The sequence below is a fragment of the Mesoplodon densirostris genome, chromosome 19 (genome assembly GCF_025265405.1).
Source record: "Mesoplodon densirostris isolate mMesDen1 chromosome 19, mMesDen1 primary haplotype, whole genome shotgun sequence".
Taxonomy (NCBI): Eukaryota; Metazoa; Chordata; class Mammalia; order Artiodactyla; family Ziphiidae; genus Mesoplodon; species Mesoplodon densirostris.
In genome coordinates this window covers 28,923,650-28,945,883 of record NC_082679.1, presented here as the reverse complement: position 1 = coordinate 28,945,883, position 22,234 = coordinate 28,923,650, and the positions used below count along the sequence as shown (strand labels likewise).

The window sequence follows — 22,234 nt, the reverse complement described above, 5'->3', positions numbered from 1 at the left end:
CTTTATTGTTCTGTTTGAAGTGAATTGTAGATAGCATATAGTTGGATCTTGTTTTTTAATCCACTTTGCCAGTCTTTGTCATTTAATTGGTGTATTTAGACCACTTACATTTAGTGTAATTATTGATGTTAAGTCTTTATTCTGCCATTTTATTTTTTGTTTTCTATTCTGTTTTTCATTTTAATTTTTTTGCCATCCTGTGGGTTACCTGAACATTTTTTAGAATTCCATTTGTTTTTGAGTATATCTCTTTGTATAGTTTTTTAAGTGATTGCTCTAAGTATTGCATTATATGTACATAACATACCACAGTTTACTGAAGTTATCTCACCAGTTTGAGTGAAGTTTAGAAACTTTACCTCCCTTAACATCTCTTTACCATACCCTGTCTGTAATATAATTATCTTCAATATTTCCTTTTCAAACTTCTAGACACATTAGACCACATTAGACAGTGTTATGTTTAATTATGATGTATCTTGAAATGGATTTCTTTGAGCTTATCCCATTTGGGTTTTTCTCAGCTTCTTGAGTCTGTAGGCTTAATGTCTCTTGCCAAATTTGGGAATTTTTAGCTATTTCTTCTTTGAATTTTTTTTAGCTTCACACATCCTCTCTTCTTCTAGGACTCTGATGACACAAATTTTGGATCTTTTGTTATTGTCTCATAGGTCCCTGAGGTTCTGTTCACTTTTCTTTTTCAGACTGTTTTCTCTCTGTTGTTCAGACTGGATAATTTCTATTGTTCTGTCTTCTGTTTCACTGATTCTTTCCTCTGTTCTTACCTTTCTGCTGTTGTGCCCACTACTGAGCTTTTTATTTCAGTTATGGTATTTCTCAGTTCTGAAATTTCCATTTGGTTCTTTTATCTTCTACTTCTTTGATGAGACTTTCTATTTTCTTGTTCAGCCTGCTATTGATATTTTTCATTTAAGTATATTCATAATTGCTCATTAAAGCAATTGGCTGCTTTAAAATCCTTGTTAGCTAATTCCATCATCTCTGACATCTTGGTTTTGGTTTTTACTGATTATCTTATTAAGTTTGACATCTTCTTGGCACTTGGTATGAGAAGTGATTTTCCACTGAAACCTGGATGTTTTATATTATACTATGAGAATCTGCATCTTCTGTTTTAGCTGGGTTTCTCTTACCCTTGTTACTGCCAGGTGGAGGTAGAAGTCCAAGTTCCCCATTTGGCCTCCATTGACATCCAAGTTGAGTGGGGAAGCTCCTTCTTACTTCTGGGTGGGGGTGAGAATTCCAGCTTCTTACATGTCTCCACTGATGCTCTGGCACATGGCAGTGGTCTTGTTACTACTGGCAATGGTGAAAGTCTTACACGCCCCACTGGGCCTGCTCTGACACCACTCCAGTAGGGAAGGTGTGTGGCACCTTGTTATTATCAGTTGGGGATACAAGTGCAGGTCCCCTATGTAGTCTCCACAAGTGAGAGGGCCTTGTTACTAGCTGGTGGGGATGAAAATCCTTGGCCTTAACTGAAAATCCCAGTGTGGGTGTGGGGGTGCCTAGTCATAGCCTCAAGAGTGTGGAAGTCTAGGCTCCCCTGGGCACTTGCCAGCATTGGTGGGGGTTGGCCAGTTTTTTTCCTATGGTATTTGGATAGAATAGAGCTGTTACTGTTTCAAAGTTTTGTAGGCTTGCCTGGTCCTTTGGCTAAAGAGAGCAGGCTTTTAGGGAGGCATTTCTGGTCTGTTTGGCACTTATGGATTGCCAGCTTCTTTAGCTTCATGTCTGGGAATATAAGGCAAAAAGAATACCCAGGAAATGCACCAATGTGTTGGTGTCATTCCTCAGGTGTTGAGGTGTCTAGCTGGTCTGCCTTTTCAATCATCTTATGTTTGTTTTATATATGATGTCCATGGCTTTTTACTTGTACCATTATCTTAGAAGTGGCAGCCTCTTCAGTTTCTTTTTAGTTACTGAATATCTGTTCAGCTTCCTAGCATATTTTGAACATGATTGTCCCATTTACTAAGTGACTGTGGCTTAAGTTATTCTTCTCTTTAAGTTTTACATGATTCCTGATAATTTGATATTTAATTTTAACTATATCGTTGTGTATGTATTTTTAATGTTATTGCCCCTAAATCTTTTTTTGTATATAGCTATAAACTGAAAATCTTAGCTGAAGGCCCATTTCCCAGATCTTTTGACCGCTCTACAGAGAGTTAGGTTTGTGTGTAGTGACCATCCCACTACATATATGTTTTAGTAATCCCTAAAGGGGAAAATAATAATAAATGTTTTCTCATGGCACACTCCTATTCCTAGGAAAACAACTCAACATACATGCAATAGATGTGTCATAAATGGTTAATAGCAACTCTTCTTCATCTAGGATATTGTGTATAAAATTATTCCAAAAATGAATTTTTAAATAATCATAGAGGTTTGAGCTGAACCATTTTTACTTACTAAAGTGCCTAGCATAGCATCAGGAAATCATTCCTATTATTGTTACTTTTTTTGTTGGTACCATGTGGTACCAAGGGACAATGTGAGAGCATTGGGCAATGCATGGATTGTTCTGGTTACTCTGTAGGTATAAACAGGACACTTGATTTGGTTACTAATTTAATATGTGTGTAGTAGTGGGGACCATTAATTATTTTAATTCATGGAAGTGATTTTCAAGTTAGGTTGGGATATTTTTAAACTGGTGTGCTTTTAAAAATATAGGGCCTTATTTCTATGTACAGCTTAACAATATTTTACTAGATTTGAACACTGTTCTCCAACTAACTGAGTATTTCTGAGAGAATGGTCATTTTTAATAAGTGTATCTTTCAACATAATTGTTAACTGACTTTTTTTTGGCAGAATCAGAAAACTGATTTGTCCCAGATGAAAGAGAGTGAAATAGTAATCAAGTGTTGAAACTCTTAGCAATTGTTTTGTGTGTGTGTGTGTGTGTGTGTGTGTGTGTGTGTGTGGTATTTGAAAGTAATAAATGATAGACATCTTGCTGGAAATGAAGCAAATGGAAATGTTGATTAGAAATACCTAATAAAACTTTCTATAAAATACTTTGTATTTGCACTGCATTAAAGTCTAAGAAGTGACAAACCTTCTTTTATAGTCTTGCCTATTTTAAACTGATTGTCATTACCTTAAAATGTAACTTGTAGGGTGCAGGTATAGAAATATATCCCGGGAGTACATGCACCCTGAGTGACAATGGGATCCATCACTGCAAGGAAGGGATCCTCATTAAGGTGAGCACCTGCTGAGACACCCTCTTTCAAAGGTTAGAATGGTTTTACCTAAGAAATAATTATGTTTTATTAAATTCCCATGTTGTTCCTGTTGTTTTCTGGTTTTGAAAAACATAAACAGTATGTAAATTTTAATAATGTCAATAGTTGGTGGTTGAAAGTCTCTTGTGAGAATATTTTGTTATCTATAGATCTGCAGAAATGACAAAGGAATGCTGTGTCACTCAGAGCTCAGATTGTGCTACCACGTATTAATAAGCATAGCTTTCTATTTTATTTTTAGAATAGCCTGAAAAAAGTGAGATTTTTAAAGCAGGCAGTGTTGAATGTGACAGTTCCTTAAAATATTTGTTTTCAATGTCGCAGGACTTCTTAGATGAACATTATGACATTCCCAAAATAACCATGGTGAATAATGTCATACATAATAATGAAGGTTATGGTGTTGTCTTGGTGAAACCTACAATTTTCTCTGACCTGCAAGAAAATGCCCAAGATGAAACTGAAGGTATGGTGTATTTAGTAATTTTCAAAATAAAAACCAGACCTAATTTATTGTATTTCAACATTAAACTCCGATTAAAGATCTTAATCTTCTTCTCCCCTTTAAAAAAATAACTAGCATATGCTTAGGCATGGAGATAGAGAAGCTTGATAAAACTATAACATTATGGAATCTTGGAGTGAAAGAAACTTTCAAGGTCAACTAGTCAGCTAGTCAAAGACTTTGATGTGTGGTTTCTGTGGTCCTGCATTTCCCTTCTTACCATGCTTGGCTTTCGATAAATTTATAGAATAAGGTTGGGCATATGATAGCAATGGTGGCTCCTGCTGGCATTTGTTAAGGATGGAAGCAGAAAAATGAATGTGCCAGGTTGAAGGCTGCATTTGACTAGAGGGGATCATGGAGTTTACCTCTAGTTTTTATTTGTAAAAGTAAATACCTCCCTGTCAGCTGTCTTTCTTGGCAGCAAAGCTGATCTAACACAGTGGGAAGTTCATGAATTTCAAGCCATGACCCAGATTACTATGAAATCTCAGTCATGGAGAAGGATTGTGCATTGGCATAGGTGAGGAAAGTTTAAAGGATGATGAGTAGTCCTTGTCATCCTTCAGGATCCACTCCAGCTATCTGGTAGTTCTTTTTCTCCTCACAGTTCTGTAGGTCAGAAGTTATGGTGAGCTTGGCTGGGTTATCTGCTTAGGGGCTCACAGGGTGAAAGAGGTATCAGCTGGGTGGGGCCCTTATCTGCAAGCTCTGGGGCGAGAATCTGCTTCCAAGTTCCTTTATGTTGTTGGCAGAATCAGTTTCCCTGAGGTCATAAGACAGAGGTCTCTACTTTTTTTTGCTGGCTGTTGGCTGAGGATTGCTCTCAGCTCGTAGGGACCACTCTTGGGTCCTTGCCCCATAACCCCCTCCATTTCAGTAACAGAAGACCTCCCTCAAAGCAAATCTCTCATGCTTCAAATCTTTTTCATTCTCTGAATCTCTTTATGCTTTTCTCTTCTTCATCCAGCCAGGGAAAACATTGCTGTTAAAGGGTTCATATGATTAGGTTACATATACCTGAGTTATCGACTGATTAGTAACCTTAATTACATCTTTCATCTTATGAAAGTAACACCAAGTGGCAGATGACCCTGCATCACGGGGCCATCTAGAATTCTGCCATCACAGGCAGTCACTTATAAAGCTGCTAGATTGGGAGTTCCTTTAGGGAAAATAGCAGTTTTATTTATCTTTGCATCTAGCTTCTAATACATGGCTTAGTAAATATCTAAGAGGGGTCTGTTGAGTAAATGAGATCTAGGATAAGAAAAGAAAATTCAAAATTGGTAATCTTGTATTAGAGTCAGGAGACCTTGAAGACTAAGACACCTGCTTGTTGAGATACTTATGGCAGAGAGTTTGTGAAGTCCAGTCAGATGACAGCTGGAATCCTCAACAGGAAAAACTTGAAAGCTCTGATAGACTGTAGAAATACATGTTTTAGTTGGGTTAGTTTGTATATTTAACTCTATTTGTTGTAATTTGTTTTTTTCTTCAGAAAATAAAGCATTTAAAGTTCAGACAAGTGGAGAGGCAGATGTAGCTGAAAGAGTGGATCTAGAAGAGCTGATTGAATGTGCAACTGGTAAAATGGAGCTTTATGCGAGAGCTGACCTTTCTGAGCAAGTCGAAGGCAATTGTGAAATTGTAAATGAACTAGTTGCTGCCTCCACACAAAAAGGCCAGTTGAAGAAGAAAAGGTTGAGTGAACTGGGGATCACACAAGCTGATGACAACTTAATGTCACAGGAGATGTTTGTTTCAATTGTGGGGAACCAGTTCAAATGGAATGGGAAAGGGAGTTTTGGCACATTTCTCTTCTGACCACTGTGATGTAAATAGATAGCAAAATATTGGATTTTGCACATGCTGCACCCAAGAATCACTGCTGCTATCATACTTTGCTTCATGTCTATATTTTGTATCTGATATATTCGATTGGGTTTGAGTGAAACATAGATTTATTTCTGTCTGCAGGTGTTGCACATAAAACACTCTCTTTATAAAGAAGGTCATAAAAACAGAAAATATTTGGAGATTTCTTATCTAGAAAGTCTTGCTTTTTCAAACACATAGTTCTCATATTAAGTCTATTATTAACTTTCTAGTATAAATACACTTTAGCACTTCAAAGAGGAGGAACAAAAGCAGGGAATGCAAGATGGGCACACAAAAACACAATAGGCATCAATGTGCAGTATTCTTATAGTTGTCTTTTTAATCCCAATTATAGTGAGTCTGATATCCATGCTTTATTTGCATAATACTTGTCTTAAAAGCTTTTATGATTGGGTGGTTATCTCCCTTATCAGGCTTATTATTGAGAATCTGAGTGGGAATGCCTTTTTATGTTGAACTATGTAATCATCAAAACAGTAATAGCATAGCAGGTTTGAAACAGAAATGAAACGTGTTATTCAGAGCCAATGCATACATAGAGCATTTTCACTACTGCTGAATATGAATGATTAAAAAGAAGGTGCTTTTCTTTCACCAACAGTATTCTGATCAAATTTCTTACATAGTCAAAATGATTACCTATACAACCTGTATCAGCTCTGTGTTCTTGATATCATATTGTAAAATACAGCTTTTAAAAGTATTTATATTTTTAAAAAGTATATGTGACATTGAAATTCCTACTGATTAAAATTATAATGATGAAATAATAAGTTGAATCTTGGTATATTTTTCCAATGGCATTATGGACCATAGTGCCTGTGTAGCATGTGTGATCCTTTGAAATACATACAATATTTTGATATCTTTTTAGTGTTTCAGAGAGTATTAAAATTTTTCCTCAGTCAAATCGTTTCTTAAATTTGAATAAATTATAATTTTATTTTTCAGATGCTACTAAATGTGGAAGGATTTATGTTAGATTTTTTTGTTTGACCATTGAAAGGCATTTTTCTTTTACTCTTGAAATCCTGTTGCAAAAGTAATGCTAATTAATTCTGCATCAACTTGAGCCAAATACTTATTTAAAAACCATTTATTCAACTTTAAAAAATCAAATTGGTTTTTCAATTAAATTTCCTTTTTATCTTAGGGTTTAGACTTTGTATATTCTCTTATACCTTGCTAGAGTATCAAGAGAATGACAAGTAACTAGGTAAGTTACTTATTGTTCCTTATTATAGGATGATGGTTTTTCAGATTTCATTTCTATCTTAGTTTAAATCTAATCTTACATTAATTTTTATTCAAATTGTAAACTATTAGTGAATAGGCCTAGTGTATTCTTATTTAAGTCACGTAGAGTACTTTTGCTTATTGGGGAGAGTTGAGCATCTCAGATGACTTAGTCCATGGAGTATAGAGAGAGCCCTGGAGGGATGTGGATTTGACAGTTGAGGTGAAAACACTGACATGGAAAAAATATTTACTTGAGTTTTAAGTATTAACGTATAGTCAAATCTGCTCTTTGGGGTCTGTGACTTGTTTACATAGGGCTTGTCTATTACAAGATTATAAAAATATTTTATATTATCTTCTAGTACAAGTAGGCTTGTTTAAATTCACATTTCTAATCCATCTGTAATTTGGTTTTATGTGTGATATGGTGTAGAACTCTTTTTGTCTAAATGGTTAGCAAGTTCTCTTGATATTGTCTATTGAATAGTTCATTTTTTCCCCACTTACTTGGAATCATGCTGAATTCCCATGTTTGCCTACAGTTGACCCTCTGGCTTAAACACTTCTGTCTGATAATCTCCAGCTAAATGTATATTCTGTTACTAGGATCCAGCTCACTAGCACTCAATCACATTTGACTAGAAAAAATGTTTTCTAGCCATCCTGCATTGTAGCAAGTTGTTTTTCCTCCTAGTGACTTGGGGAAAATGTAGCCTCACTTCCATTCCATTCTTATTTTTCAAAACCTTCTTGGCTATTGAGCTGCTTTTTTTTTTTATTAGCATTTATCAGCTTTTTTGATATAATAAAAAATCATCAATTTTAAGTCTACAATTCTAAGTCTTGACAAATATATATAGTTGTGTAACTACTACCACAACACAATATTGAAAATATCTGTCATCTTTAAAAGTTCTCATTTTCTTTGCAGTCAATCTCCCCCTCCCCAACCTTGGACCCTGGCAACCTCTGATCTGCTTTCAGTCACCATAGTTTTGCCTTTTCTAGAATTACATATAAAAAGAATGACTCTGTATATAGTCTTTTGTGTCCATCTTCTTAAGCTTAGTATAATGCTCTTAAAATACATCTATGTTGTTTCCTGTGTCAGTAGTTTGTTTGTTTTTATTGCTGAGTAGTTTTCCATTGTGTGGATATTGAATATTGTGTATTCATTCACCCATTGATGGGCCACATGGGTTGTTTGTAGTATTTGATTATTATGAATAAAGTTGCTAAGAATATTTGGGTAAAGGTTTTTGTCTGAACATACTGTTTTTATTTCTCTGGTGGTAAATACCTGTGAGTGGGATTGCTGAGCTGTATAGTAAGTGCACATTTTACTTTATTAGAAAGTTCCAAATTGTTTTCCAAAGTGGCTATCCCATTTTGTTTTCCTACCAGCAGTGTATGAGAATTCTAGTTGCTCTACACCCTTGGTAACACTTGATATTGTCATTCTTTTAAAATTTAAGTATTCTAATGGATGTGCAGTGATAGCTCACTGTGTTTTTAATTTGCATTTCCCGTATGATTAATGATGTTTAGCATCTTTTCATGTGCTTATTTGCCATTCCTATATCTTTGGTGAAGTGTCTGTTCAAATCTTTAGCCTATTTTAGTCCCCCCAAATCAGGTTGTTGTATTGAGTTGTAAGGTTTGTGTGTTATTTTTTTTTAAATTCTGGGTGCGAGTTTTTAATCAAACATATGTTTTGCAAATATTTCCTTTCTGCCTGTGGCTTGGGTTTTAATTTCTTAACAGTACCATTTAAGCAGCAGAAGTTTAAATTTTGATCAAGTTCAGTTTATCAATTTTTTTTATGGTTTGTGCTTTTTATGTCTTATCTGAAAATCTTGTTTTCTCTTTTCCTACCTTCTTTTGGATTGAGGGTTTTAAATTTTTTTTTTAATGGATCCATTTTACCTCTACACTTGGCTTATTATATATACATATATATAGAGAATATATATTATATATATTATATATTTTATAGTTTTGCTTCAGGGCAGTAGTTCTCAACCAGAAGCAAGTTTGGTCCCCTACCCCCATCCCAAAAGGACATTTGCCAAAGTCGAGAGACATTTTTGGTTGTCACAACTGGGAGTGAGGTGCTAATGGTATTAGGTAGAGGCCAGGGATGCCACTAAACATCTTACAATGCACAGGACTACCCTCACATCTGGAATGACATTTTGGCCAAAAATGTCAATTGTGCCAAGATTGGCTCCTGCTGCAGGCCAGGGCTTGGCAACTTTTTCTGTAAAGAATCAGAGAGTAGGGCTTCCCTGGTGGCGCAGTGGTTGAGAGTCCGCCTGCCGATGCAGGGGACACGGGTTCGTGCCCCGGTCTGGGAGGATCCCACATGCCGCAGAGCGGCTAGGCCCATGAGCCATGGCTGCTGAGCCTGTGCGTCCGGGGCCTGTGCTCCGCAACGGGAGAGGCCACAACAGTGAGAGGCCTGCGTACCGCAAAAAAAAAAAAAAAAAAAAAAAAAAAAAAAGAATCAGAGAGTAAATATTTTATGTTTTCTATGACGTACGTACATGGTCTCATATTTCCTTCTACCCACCCCATTCCAAAATGTAAAAAAATTCTTAGCTTCTGAACTGTACAAAAATAAGTAGCAAGATGGATTTGGCCTATGGCCTGAATTTGCTGACCCCTGCTCTAGAGTTTACAATAGACATAAACTACCTTCAAATATTTTATCACCTTATATATAAGGTCCATTTTCCCTTCTATCCTTTGTGTTATTGTTGTCAAACATGTTACTCTTACATATGTTATAAGCCCCTCAATATTTTGCATCATTTTTGCCTTAAACTATTAGCCTTCAGAAAGATTTTAAAATGTATCTTTTAATTTATTAACGTTTGGACCATTTCTGGTACTCTTCATTCTTCATTGTATAGATCTAAATTTCTATTTGGTATCATATTCCACCTGAATAACTTTCTTTATCATTTCTTTTGGTATAGGTCTGCTGACAATGAATTCTTCTAGATTTCGTTAGTCTGAAAATGCCTTTATTTTGTCTTCAATTTTGAAAGATGACTTTTTGCTGCTTAGAGAATTCTAAATTGACGGTGTATCTCAGTATTTAAAGATGTTGTTCCACTGTCATTTTGCTTACATGGTTTCTGGCAAGCAGACTGTTTTTAAGATTTTATCTCTGGTTATCAGCAATTTCATTATCCTGTATATTTGTGTGGATTTCTTTGTTTATTCTGCATGGAGTTCATTGTACTTCTTCATTGTGTGAGTTTATTTTTTCAGATGATTTTTCTGTTCTACTCTCTCTCATCTCTCTTTCCTTGGCTCTAATTACATGCATGTTACTCTGGGTTTTTTTGTCCCTAAGGTCACTGATGCATTATTCATTTTTCAGGTTTTTTTTTTTTATGTGTTTCACTTTGGATAGTTTCTATTGCTATGTCTTCAAGTTTACAAAAATTTTCTTCCACACAGTTTAAACTGCTGTTAATCTCACCCAATGAATTGTTCATTTCAGATATTATATTTTTTAAATTCCAAGATGGTTTTTTGGGGGGACTCTATCACTCTTTATAACATCTTTCCTTTCTCTCTTCAACATGATTGTATTTACTTCTACTTCCTTGATCATATAGGACATATTTATAATACCTATTATAGTATCCTTATTTGATAGCTTTATCATCTCTGTTGCTTCTGTGTCTGTTTCTATTGATTGATTTTTCTCTTGGTTATGCATCATATTTTCCTGTTTCTTTGCTGACTGCTTATTTCTGATTGGATGCTAGTCATCATGAGTTTTATGTTATTGCTGTAATTTGTTTTAGTCCTTTAAAGTGTTGGCTTTTTTTTTTTTTTCCTCGAATGCAGTTACTTGGAATCAGTTGAATCCTTTCAACGTTTGCTCTTAAGCTCTGTTTGAGCAGCCTATAGTCTGGGGCTAATTTACACCTCCCTTCCCCTTTCTAGAAATCTATCTGGTGCCCCATGTATTATGAGGTCTTTTCACTCTGGCTGGTAGGAGTGAAGTTTTTCCTGCTCATTCTTTTCTGGTGACCCTTTCCACAGCCTTGCATAGTTTCTTCTCACACATATGCAGGTTGGTACTCAACCAGTACTCAAGGAGACCCACTGCAGGTTTCTGAAGCTCTCTTTCTGTGCATCTCCCTTCTCTAGTACTCTGCATTACAAATTCTGGGTGCCTTGGCCTCTAAACTCTAATTTCTGTTTCCTTACCTTAGTGAATCAACTATGCTCTGTTCCCCCTCCCTGTACTGAGGCCTGGAAACTGCCTCCAGGCAGTAAGCTGCTATAATTTTGTTTCCCTTCTCAGGTATCACAGTCCTGTGTTACCTGTTGTCTGATGTCAGGAAAACCATTGTCTCATATGTTTTGTCCAGTTTTCTAGTTATTTAAGGCAGGAGGGTAAATCTGAAACTTGTTACTCAGTCTTGACTAGAAGTGAAATTCTTCTTGAATCCTCCAGGTTGGAACCATTTCCAAAGGAAATGGGGGACTATGTTAGAACCAGTTGGTAACCAGGTCAAATTTCTGAGTTTCTCTAGCTTATTTCTGTTGAAATCTTTACTAGACTGGTTGGTATTTGACCATAAAAACATTTTTGGCTCATTTAAATAAAGGGGAGTATGGGTGGGGTGGTGTCACAGGCCATTAACTTTTTCGGTTGAACACATTCACATTCTAGAATCTTAGCCAACCCTAATTTGGTTTGCTCACATCCAAAATTAGGAGTTTTCTGCATTCAGACTTATTTGTGTGGGTGAGGTCAAGGCTGGTTGGTAAATAAAATCCTGTCTTATTAAGAAGCATGTGTGAGCTTACCATGCATGCATGCTTTTGGAGTTCAGCTTTTACTGTCTTCAGGCCAGGTGGGCTGACAACTTTCTCACTGAAATAATCTTGGTGTATAGCTCTTTAAAGGCCATTTTGAATAAAATTGGACCAATTTAGCAAGCAATTAAAAACTAATTAGAATCTTTGCATTATTTTCATGTGAAGCATAATGCATTGCAGTTACTTGTGAATGTTCTTGCAAAATCAAGTATCCCTAATTTATAGTTGGTCCTTGAGCTAGAGGCAGCTCTCCTAGGTGATAGCTGGTGATATTTTCCATCAAGACTTTTAGGAGTTCACATACTGTTTTATTTTAGATTGCTCAAAAACTTTCTGAAGATGTTAGTCATATTAACATTAATGTGGCTTTTGGTACATTAATAAAATGCTCCTGCACTTAGCTTTTCTTCAGTGCTTACAAGGTACCAAATGAGCCATAAGGAAGATGAGCAGACAGTTTAACACTTTCTAAAGTAATATTAAGCTTTATAGCACTAGAAATCTATCTAATTCCCTTTCATTGCTTCTAAAATGCATTTCAAATCTGTTGTCATTGGTAAAATGCTCAGAGACATTGGAGAATTATTTTTGACTTGGTGTTTATATCTAAAATTTGCTAGTGAGACAAATCCTCTCCAGTGCTAGAGGAAATTAACATTTTGGCTTTTCAACATAGTTATCGATTAGGTTAGAGTTTACAGTTCCCTGGAGGCTTTCAATTTTATGGGTTTAGAAAGGCTAACAGATTTCATACTCCTTGGTTTTGGAAAGTCACATTGTCTTGGTCACAGAGTTTTCCTCTAAACCCAATTTTCTGTTCTTTTAAATAACCATTTTGTTAAGCCAAGTCTCTGTAATTCCGTATTACGTAGATGTTGTCCCTTAATTTGAAAAGCAGAATCAATGGCTGTAATTCTCTTTTTAATCAGTGAAAAACGCATTTGTCTAGGCTGTAATTGACTATTCAGCAATTGATAAGGGAGGGTTCTGGCTCTGTGGAATGTAATACCTAATTTGCTGATGGCATTATGCTGGGATGAGGGGAGAGAGCAAATGTGCTCTGCAGAACACTACCACCTAAAAGCTTTTCTGGAGGGGAGGCTGATATGCACTAGTAATGTTAGATAAGTGCTTACACTATGAAATCAACTGCATAATGTCACATGGAAAGATCTGAGAATATTAAAGCAAATATTGACAATAGTAAAGCCAAGTCATTTTTCCCAAGACAGAAATGTTGGTCTACAGGTATTTTTCTGTAACATGTGTTAGGGCATCTAGGTGCTTGAGGAAAGAGATTGGGTCTTTTCCGCATCCAATTTTTGAAGATGTTAAGGATGTAGGAAATGGCAGGAGTATAGGAGGCTCTCAGAAGATACTATTTTAGAGATCATGGAAATGTATGAATATCTCATATTTATCCAGCACTTTTGCTTCTAGAGAGTCTAAGGGTAATTTCCACAGGACATGGAGGTGAGATTATTTCAAGTTCAGCACTCATGGTGTTGGTTGTGAATGCATGTGAGTCTGAGTCTTCCGGTATTGCCCAGCCATTTCTAGAGACCAAGCATGTAGAGTCATTATTTCAGCCCCTTTATGTCTTTTTTTCCATGCCAGCTTTGTAAGATAACAAGGCTAGAGTACTAGAGGATGATTCTCAGCACTTAGCTGCACATTAGAGTCACTTAGTGCACTTAAAAAAAAAACCTTATGGGGGACTTCCCTGGTGGCACAGTGGTTAAGAATCTGCCTGCCAATGCAGGGGACACGGGTTCGATCCCTGGTCCAGGAAGATCCCACATGCCACGGTGCATCTAAGCCCGTGAGCCACAACTACTGAGACTGCGTGCCACAACCACTGAAGCCCACGTGCCTAGAGCCGGTGCTCCACAGTAAGAGAAGCCACCGCAATGAGAAGACCTCTCACTGCATCGGAGAGTAGACCCTGCTCGCCGCAACGAGAGAAAGCCCATGTTCAGCAATGGAGACCCAACACAGCCAAAAAAAACCAACCAAACAAACAATATGCATAGGCACACCCACCCTCTCAAGATTCTGAAATAACTGGTCTAAATCAGTTCCGGCATAGATAATTTAAAAGAAAACATCTGTTACATTACTGCCTGGTGGTCATATATGCAAGAAAGCCCAGAACTCTAAATGTCTAGAGTCGTGTGAAAATTCCTTTTTCTTGACTTCTGCCACCAACTACCCATGTGACCTTGAACATGTGAATAACCCACCTGAACGTTTTCTGACTTGAGAAATGGGAATAATACAGCTTTGCTGACGTGTTTAAGTTAATTTCAGAAACGTTCCTTAACGTCCAAGTCTCTTAGCTAAGTATTAATATGATAATGTCTTGAGTATTCATCCATTAACTTATCTGGAGAGTGCTCTATGTAAGGCATCCTGCTGGGCATTGTGGGAGAGTGAAGGATGTGTAAGATCCAGCTCCTGCACTCAAGGAACTTGGGTAGGTGGGGAAACACCTAGAAAGAAGTCCCATAGAATCTCACACTGTGCCAAATGATCAATCAAGGTATATACAGGAGAGAGCGCTGTAGACTGGATGGTAGGGTGACCAACTCATCCGGTTTAACAGTGACTTTCCTGGTTCTAGAACTGTAAGTTCCATGCCTTGGGAAAGCCTGCTGTCATCCTACAGTGTTTAAGGCTTAGCAGTGATTGGAGTGTGTCTTGGAGGGGCATTTTAGGTGGTGGTAAAAGTAATAATTGCCTCTCTACTAATTCTCAACATACACCCCTGTTACAATCCAGCAATTTTTTCCCAACTATATAGAACCACAAGAAATGGGTTCATAGCAGTGTTACCAACCAGGGTTCTTGAGCTTCCTTAATCAATAGAAATTGATAAGGGACCAGACAAGGGTTTACTGGGGTCCCTGCTGCAGCAGGGGGTAGTGAAAACAAGTAACATGTTTCCTTGCTCACTCCTGAGGTGGGGCAAGCTCATTTCTTACATGGGGTCGAGGGTAGGGGCAGGTCCAGGGGCGGGCCAGAGGGATGGCCTAGGTGGTTTGCCCACCCCTTTGGCGGTGTTGTGTGCAGGGGCATGCTAAAACCTGCTTTTGCTCCCAGCACCCTGCTTTTGCTCCTGGCTCTTCAGAAGTGGTGGTTGGGGTTTTTGGTCTTTTTATATCTTATTGTCCATAATTTGCCCCTACTGGGCATGCAGGCTGTTACTTTTAGTCCCTTATAATTTCTTTGTATTCTGTTGCTCAAGGAGATGTTTGTCCATGTGCAAGCACTGCAGCAAAGGGTCCCAGGTCCCAGCCTGTTTCAGCAGCATGGCTCATGCTAAGCCCCAAATTGCAGACAACCCAAATGTCTACCAACAGGAGAATGGATATGTAATTGTGGTATTTTCACAACCCAGACTAGTACATACAACATGGGTGAATTTCTCAGATATAATGTTGGGTGAAAGAAGCCAGACATACAAAATAACAGAATCTATATGATTCTATTTATAGGAAGCTTAAAAAAAGGCAAATCTATTTTATATGATAGAAGAAAGAGCAACTGATTACCTTTGGTAGGGGGCTATTTAGAAGGGAATTTGAGGGAGAACTGGTATGCTGGAGAGATTGCTTCTCTTGATCTGGTTAGTGGTTACATTGGATATATGTATGTATGTGTGTGTGTGTGTGTGTGTGTGTGTGTGTGTGTGTGTTCATTCAAACTGTCCATCTAGGATTTGTGCACTTTACTGAACGTATGGTTTCTCGAAAAAATTTTTTCTTTTTTTTAAAATTTATTCAACATACACCACTGTTACAATCCAGCAATTTTCCCCCAGATATATAGAACCACAAGAAATGAGTTCATAGCAGCGTTACCAACCAGGGTTCTTGGGCTTCCTTAATCAATAGAAATTGATAAGGGACCAGACAAGGGTTTACTGGGGTCCCTGCTGCAGCAGGGGGTAGTGAAAACAAGTAACATGTTTCCTTGCTCACTCCTGAGGGGGGACAAGCTCATTTCTTTTTTTTTAAATTATCTTTTTTTTTTTAATTTTCTGGTGGCATCTTTAGGATTATCTGTGTATAGTATCATGTTGTCTGCAAACAGTGACAGTTTTACTTTTTCCTTTCCAATTTGTATTCCTTTTATTTATTTTTCTTCTTGGATTGCCATGGCTAGGACTTCCAAAACTATGTTGTATAATAGTGGTGAGAGTGGACATCCTTGATTTTAGAGGAAATGCTTTCAGTTTTTCACCCTTGAGAATGATGTTTGCTGTGGGTTTGTCATATATGGCCTTTATTATGTTGAGGTAGGTTCCCTCTATGCCCACTTTCTGAGGGTTTTTATCATAAATGGGTGTTGAATTTTGTTGAAAGCTTTTTCTGTATCTATTGAGATGATCGTATGATTTTTATTCTTCAATTTGTTAATATGGTGTTTCACATTGATTGATTTATGTATATTGAAGAATCCTTGCATCCCTGGGATAAATCCCACTTGATTGTGGTGTATGATCCTTTTAATGTGTTACTGGATTCTATTTGCTAGCATTTTGTTGAGTATTTTTGCATCTATATTCATCAGTGATATTGGTCTGTAATTTTCTATTTTTGTAGTATCTTTGTCTGGTTTTGGTATCAGGGTGATGGTGGCCTCATAGAATGAGTTTGGGAGTGTTCCTTCCTCTGCAATTTTTTGCATGAGTTTGAGAAGGATGGGTGTTAATTCTTCTCTAAATATTTGATAGAATTCACCTGTGAAGCCCTCTGGTCCTGGACTTTTGTTTGTTGGGAGTTTTTTAACCACAGTTTCAATTTCATTACTTGTGATTGGTCTGTTCATATTTTCTATTTCTTCCTGGTTCAGTCTTAGAAGTTTCTAAGAATTTGTCCATTTCTTCCAGGTAGTCCATTTTATTGGCATAGAGTTGCTTGTAGTAGTCTCTTATGATGCTTTGTATTTCTGTGGTGTCCGTTGTAACTTCTTTTTCATTTCTAATTTTATTGATTTGAGTCCTCTCCCTCTTTTTCTTGATGAGTCTGGCTAAGATGAGAAGACTCATCTTCTCAAAAGAACCAACTTTTAGTTTTATTGATCTTTGCTATTGTTTTCTTTGTTTCTATTTCATTTATTTCTGCTCTGATCTTTATGATTTCTTTCCTTCTACTAACTTTGGGTTTTGTTTGTTCTTCTTTCTCTAGCTCCTTTAGGTGTAAGTTTAAATTGTTTATTTGAGATTTTTCTTGTTTCTTGAGGTAGGATTGTATTGCTATAACCTTCCCTCTTAGAACTGCTTTTGCCATGTCCCATAGGTTTTGGGTAGTCATATTTTCATTGTCATTTGTCTCTAGGTATTTTTTGATTTCCTCTTTGATTTCTCCCGTGCTTTCTAGGTTATTTAGTAATGTATTGTTTAGCCTCCATGTGTTTTTTTTTTTTTTTACATTTTTTTCCCCTGTAATTGATTTCTAATCTCATAGTGTTGTGGTTGGAAAAGATGCTTGATATGATTTCAATTTTCTTAAATTTACTGAGGCTTGACTAATGACCCAAGATGTGATCTTTCCTGGAGAATGTTCCATGTGCACTTGAGAAGAAAGTGTAATCTGCTGTTTTTGGATGGAATGTCCTATAAATAGCAATTAAATCTATCTGGTCTATTGTGTCATTTAAAGCTTGTGTTTCCTTATTAATTTTCTGCCTGGTTGATCTGTCCATTGGTGTAAGTCAGGTGTGAATTTCCCCCACTATTATTGTGCTACTGTCGATTTCCTCTTTTTTTTTTTTTTTTTTTGTGTGTGGTACGCGGGCCTCTCACTGTTGTGGCCTCTCCCGTTGTGGAGCACAGGCTCCAGAGGCACAGGCTCAGCGGCCATGGCTCACGGGCCCAGCCGCTCCGCGGCATGTGGGATCTTCCCAGACCGCAGCACGAACCTGCGTCCCCTGCATCAGCAGGCGGACTCTGAACCACTGCGCCATCAGGGAAGCCCCAGAGTTCCTCTTTTATAGGTGTTAGCATTTGCTTTATGTATTGTGGTGCTCCTATGTTGGGTACATGTATATTTATAATTGTTATATCTTCTTCTTGGATTGGTCCCTTGATCGTTATGTAGTGTCCTTCTTTGTCTCTTGTAATAGTCTTTATTTTAATGTCTATTTTATCTGATATGAGTATTGCTTCTCCAGTTTTCTTTTGATTTCCATTTGCATGGAATATCTTTTTCGATCCCCTCACTTTCAGTCTGTACGTGTCCCTAGGTCTGAAGTGGATCTCTTTTAGACAGCATATATATGGGTCTTGTTTTTGTATCCATTCAGCGAGCCTGTGTCTTTTTGGTTGCAGCATTTAATCCATTCACATTTAAGGTAATTATTGATATGTATGTTCCTATTACCATTTTCTAAATTGTTTCGGGTTTGTTTTTGTAGGTCTTTTTCTTCTCTTGTGTTTCCCACTTAGAGAAGTTCCTTTAGCATTTGTTGTAGAGCTGGTTCGGTGGTGCTGAATTCTGTTAGCTTTTGTTTGTCTTTAAAGCTTTTGATTTCTCCATCCAATCTGAATGAGATCCTTGCTGGGTAGAGTATTCTGTATTGTAGGTTCTTCCCTTTCATCACTTTAAATATATCATCCCACTCCCTTCTGGCTTGTAGAGTTTCTGCTGAGAAATTAGCTCTTAACCTTATGGGAGTTCCCTTGTATGTTATTTGTCATTTTTCCCTTGTTGCTTTTAATAATTTTTCTTTGTCTTCACTTTTTGTCAATTTGATTACTATGTGTCTTGGCGTGTTTCTCCTTGGGTTTATCCTGCCTGGGACTCTCTGCACTTCCTGGACTTGGGTGGCTATTTCCTTTCCCATGTTAAGGAAGTTTTCAACTATAATATCTTCAAATATTTTCTCAGGTCCTTTCTCTCTCTCTTCTCCTTCTACGACCCCTATAATGTGAATGTTGGTGTGTTTAATGTTGTCCCAGAGGTCTCTTAGGGTGTCATTTCTTTTCATTCTTTTTCCTTTATTCTCTTTTGCAGCATGAATTCCACCATTCTGTGTTCCAGGTTACTTATCTGTTGTTCTGCCTCAGTTATTCTGCTATTGATTCCTTCTAGTGTATTTTTCATTTGCATTATTGTATTGTTCATCTCTGTTTGTTTGTTCTTTAATTTTTCTGGGTGTTTTTTCTTTAATTCTTCTAGGTCTTTGTTAAACATTTCTTGCATCTTCTCGATCTTTGTCTGCATTCTTTTTCCGAGGTCCTGGGTCATCTTTACTCTCATTATTCTGAATTCTTTCTCTGTAAGGTTGCCTATGTCCACTTCATTTATTTGTTTTTCTGGGGTTTTATCTTGTTCCTTCTTCTGGTACATAGGCCTCTGCCTTTTGATTTTGTCTGTCTGTGAATGTTGTTTTTGCTCCCCAGGCTGCAGGACTGTAGTTCTTGCTTCTGCTGTCTGCCCTCTGGTGGATGAGGCTATCGAAGAGGCTTGTGCAAGTTCCCTGATGGGAGGGACTGGTGGTGGGCAGAGCTTTGTAAAACTTTAATCTGCTTGCCTGCTGATGGGTGGGGCTGAGTTCCCTCCCTGTTGGTTGTTTGTCCTGCGGTGACCCAGCACAGAGCCCACAGTCTCCTTGCTGGGGCTAATGGCAGACTCCGGGAGGGCTCACGCCAAGGAGTACTTCCTAGAATTTCTGCTGCCAGTGTCCTTGTCCCTGCAGTGAACCACAGCTGCCCCCTGCCTCTGCAGGAGACCCTCCAACACTAGCAGGTAGGTCTGGTTCAATCCCCTCTGGGATCACTGCTCCTTCGCCCTGAGTTCTGATGTGCATACGACTTTGTGTGTGCCCTCCAAGAGTGGAGTCTCTGTTTCTCCCAGTCCTGTTGAAGTCCTGCAATCAAATCCCTTGAGCCTTCAAAGTCTGATTCTCTTGGGATTCCTCCTCCTGTTGCTGGACCCCCAGGTTGGGAAGCCTGACGTGGGGCTCAGAACCTTCACTCCAGTAGGTGGACTTCTGTGGTATAATTGTTCTCCAGTTTGTGTGTCACCCACCCAGCAGTTATGGGATTTGATTTTATTGTGATTGTGCCCCTCCTACTGTCTCATTGAGGCTTCTCCTTTGTCTCTGGATGTGGGGTATCTTTTTTGGTGAGTTCCAGTGCCTTCCTGTCGATGATTGTTCAGCTGTTAGTTGTGATTCCGGTGCTCTCACAAGAGGGAGTGAGTGAATGTCCTTCTACTACGCCTTCTTGAACCAACTCCGAAAAATATTTTTTTAATAGTACAATTTATTGAGCACTGCCTATGTGCCCTGCAGTGTGTTAAGCATTATAATCCTCACAGGAATCCTGCCTGGTGTGACTACTGGCCACTTTAAGCATTCGGCCCAGAAATTGTAAGGGGATTTCTCTTAACCACTAAGAAAATATTTCTCAAAGGGTGTTTCAAGAAATAGCAGTTCTGCAGTTGTTGTCTGCAAAAAGAGCTTGTGGTGAAGTAAGTTTGGAGGGTGTTTAAAGGGGTTCCGTGTATCCCTTTACTGCAGGATTAGTATGCCAGTGTGCACTGTGAATTCCCAAACGGTGGAAGTAAGGGAAGGGGATAGAGTAGGCAAAATTTCCCAGACTTACTTGATCACAGATATTTTGGGGGCGAGGAGAAGAATGTTACAGGAGCTTTGGAAACCTTTCCTTCTGCCATTTAAGCAAGGGCTCTTCCTGGGACAGTTTTCTGGCTGCAGTGCTAGGCTGTGCAGGGAAGCAGTAAGACAGAAAGCCAACAGTTAATTTGGGGTTGGGCTATTGAGGGATTTGAACACAAGGCAAAAGATGATGAACATAGGACACTGACGTTGAAAGTACTCTGAGACTTATCATGGACACAATGACTTGGAGGGGAGAGGTAGGGCTTTAATTAGGAAGCTTCACTGTGGTCTTGGGGTGAGTCAAAAAGGCCCCAAGCTGGAGACTATATCGTAGTGAGGGCATAATCTATAGCATTTGAGCTGGAGAGTCTAAGATATCAAGTCAATAATCACTTTCTAAGAAATGTTTCACTTTTAATTTCAAAAGTCACACAGGCCCTGTTATATCTTAAGTTACTACGTTGGTGATTTTTTATTTTGATGCTTGACTGTTTTCATTACCATTTAACCTATTCTCAAAGTCACCAGTTTTCTTACGAAATGGGCCCATGAGCTTGCTGCAGAGCTCCCATCCCCTGGGCAGGGACGGTGGTTTTAAATGTAGTAGGGCAGATAGAAAAGGTGTCAGGAGGATTTGCGGCAAATCTTGCCTTATTGCCCACACTGAAGAGCAAGGGCGTTTGGGGGCCAGGATGAAGGGCACCTGTGCAGGCTTCCTTTGGCTTTTCCCAAGGTGACTCTTAATTAGCAAACTCACCTTCGGAACTGCTGGGTTACAAAGTTGGCCCTCTGGGAAGGTTATGAAGAATAGAACTCATGGTTTGTAGCAGGAAACAATTTAGCCTGGTGGGAGGAATGGAAGATTTGGGGGCAGAAGATCTGGACCTCAGACCTGGATTTTCTGCTTCCTGGCCATGTGGCCTGGGGCAAATCTTTTCACATTTCCCAGTTTCTCCTACCTGTGAAATGGGAATAATGGTTCCTGTCCTGCCTCTTTTACACATTCACTAGAATAAGACGAGGCAACATCTGTGCCAGGGCTCTCTCCTTTTCCATGTTACAGTTAACCTCTTGATTGATTCTAAACCTTTTCTTTCTCCCTCTTTTCCTTTGGGTAGTTAAGTGCCCGTAAGTTAGTTACTAATGATGATGGTATCCAGTCCTCAATAAATGTTGGCTGGCATTAATTACGTTCTAGGAGCTGAGGGAAGAACTACCATGTTGGCTTGTGGGACAATTGTTAGTTTCTTCATCTGTGAGTCTGGGCCAGTGAATCTCGGGGATGTTAGGCTGCCTGCCATGGGTCACACAAGTGAAAGTCAAGCCCAGAGCAGGCTGACTCCAGAGACTGAACATATAACCCTTTTACTGTCTTTATTGTGCCAGACCTGACTGTATGAAGGCAACTTGGGGTATGAGAAGGAGCTAAAGCAATGACCCCATACCCCACCTAGGGGCCAAGTGGACAAGCCAATTGGGACTCCTCGTTTTTTTTTTTTTTTTTTTCTATTTTTTTCCTTTTTAAAAAAATTATGGTATAGTTGATTTACAACATTATATAAGTTTCAGGTGTACAACATAGTGATTCACAATTTTTAAAGGTTATGCTCCATTTATAATTATTATAAAGTATTGGCTATATTCTCTGTGTTGTACAATATATTCTTATAACTTTATTTAAACATAATAGTTTGAACCTCCTAATTACTTACCCCTAAATTGCCCCTCCCCCTTCCCTCTCCCCAGTGGTAACCACTAATTTGTTCTCCATATCTGTGAGCCTGTTTCTTTTTGTTATATTCACTAATTTGTTTTCTTTTTTAGATTC

General features: G+C 38.2%; 1 protein-coding gene across 1 annotated transcript in view; it reads left to right on the top strand.

Moving 5' to 3' along the window:
* Positions 1–6,461, top strand: part of SHCBP1 (SHC binding and spindle associated 1) — a 40,440-nt gene extending 33,979 nt beyond the window's left edge. The window contains exons 11-13 of the mRNA XM_060084415.1: positions 3,153–3,239; positions 3,606–3,747; positions 5,288–6,461. Coding sequence (XP_059940398.1) covers positions 3,153–3,239; positions 3,606–3,747; positions 5,288–5,613 — 555 coding nt within the window. The 3' untranslated portion in view covers positions 5,614–6,461. The remainder of the gene's footprint in view (positions 1–3,152; positions 3,240–3,605; positions 3,748–5,287) is intronic.
* The last annotated feature ends 15,773 nt before the right edge of the window (positions 6,462–22,234 follow it).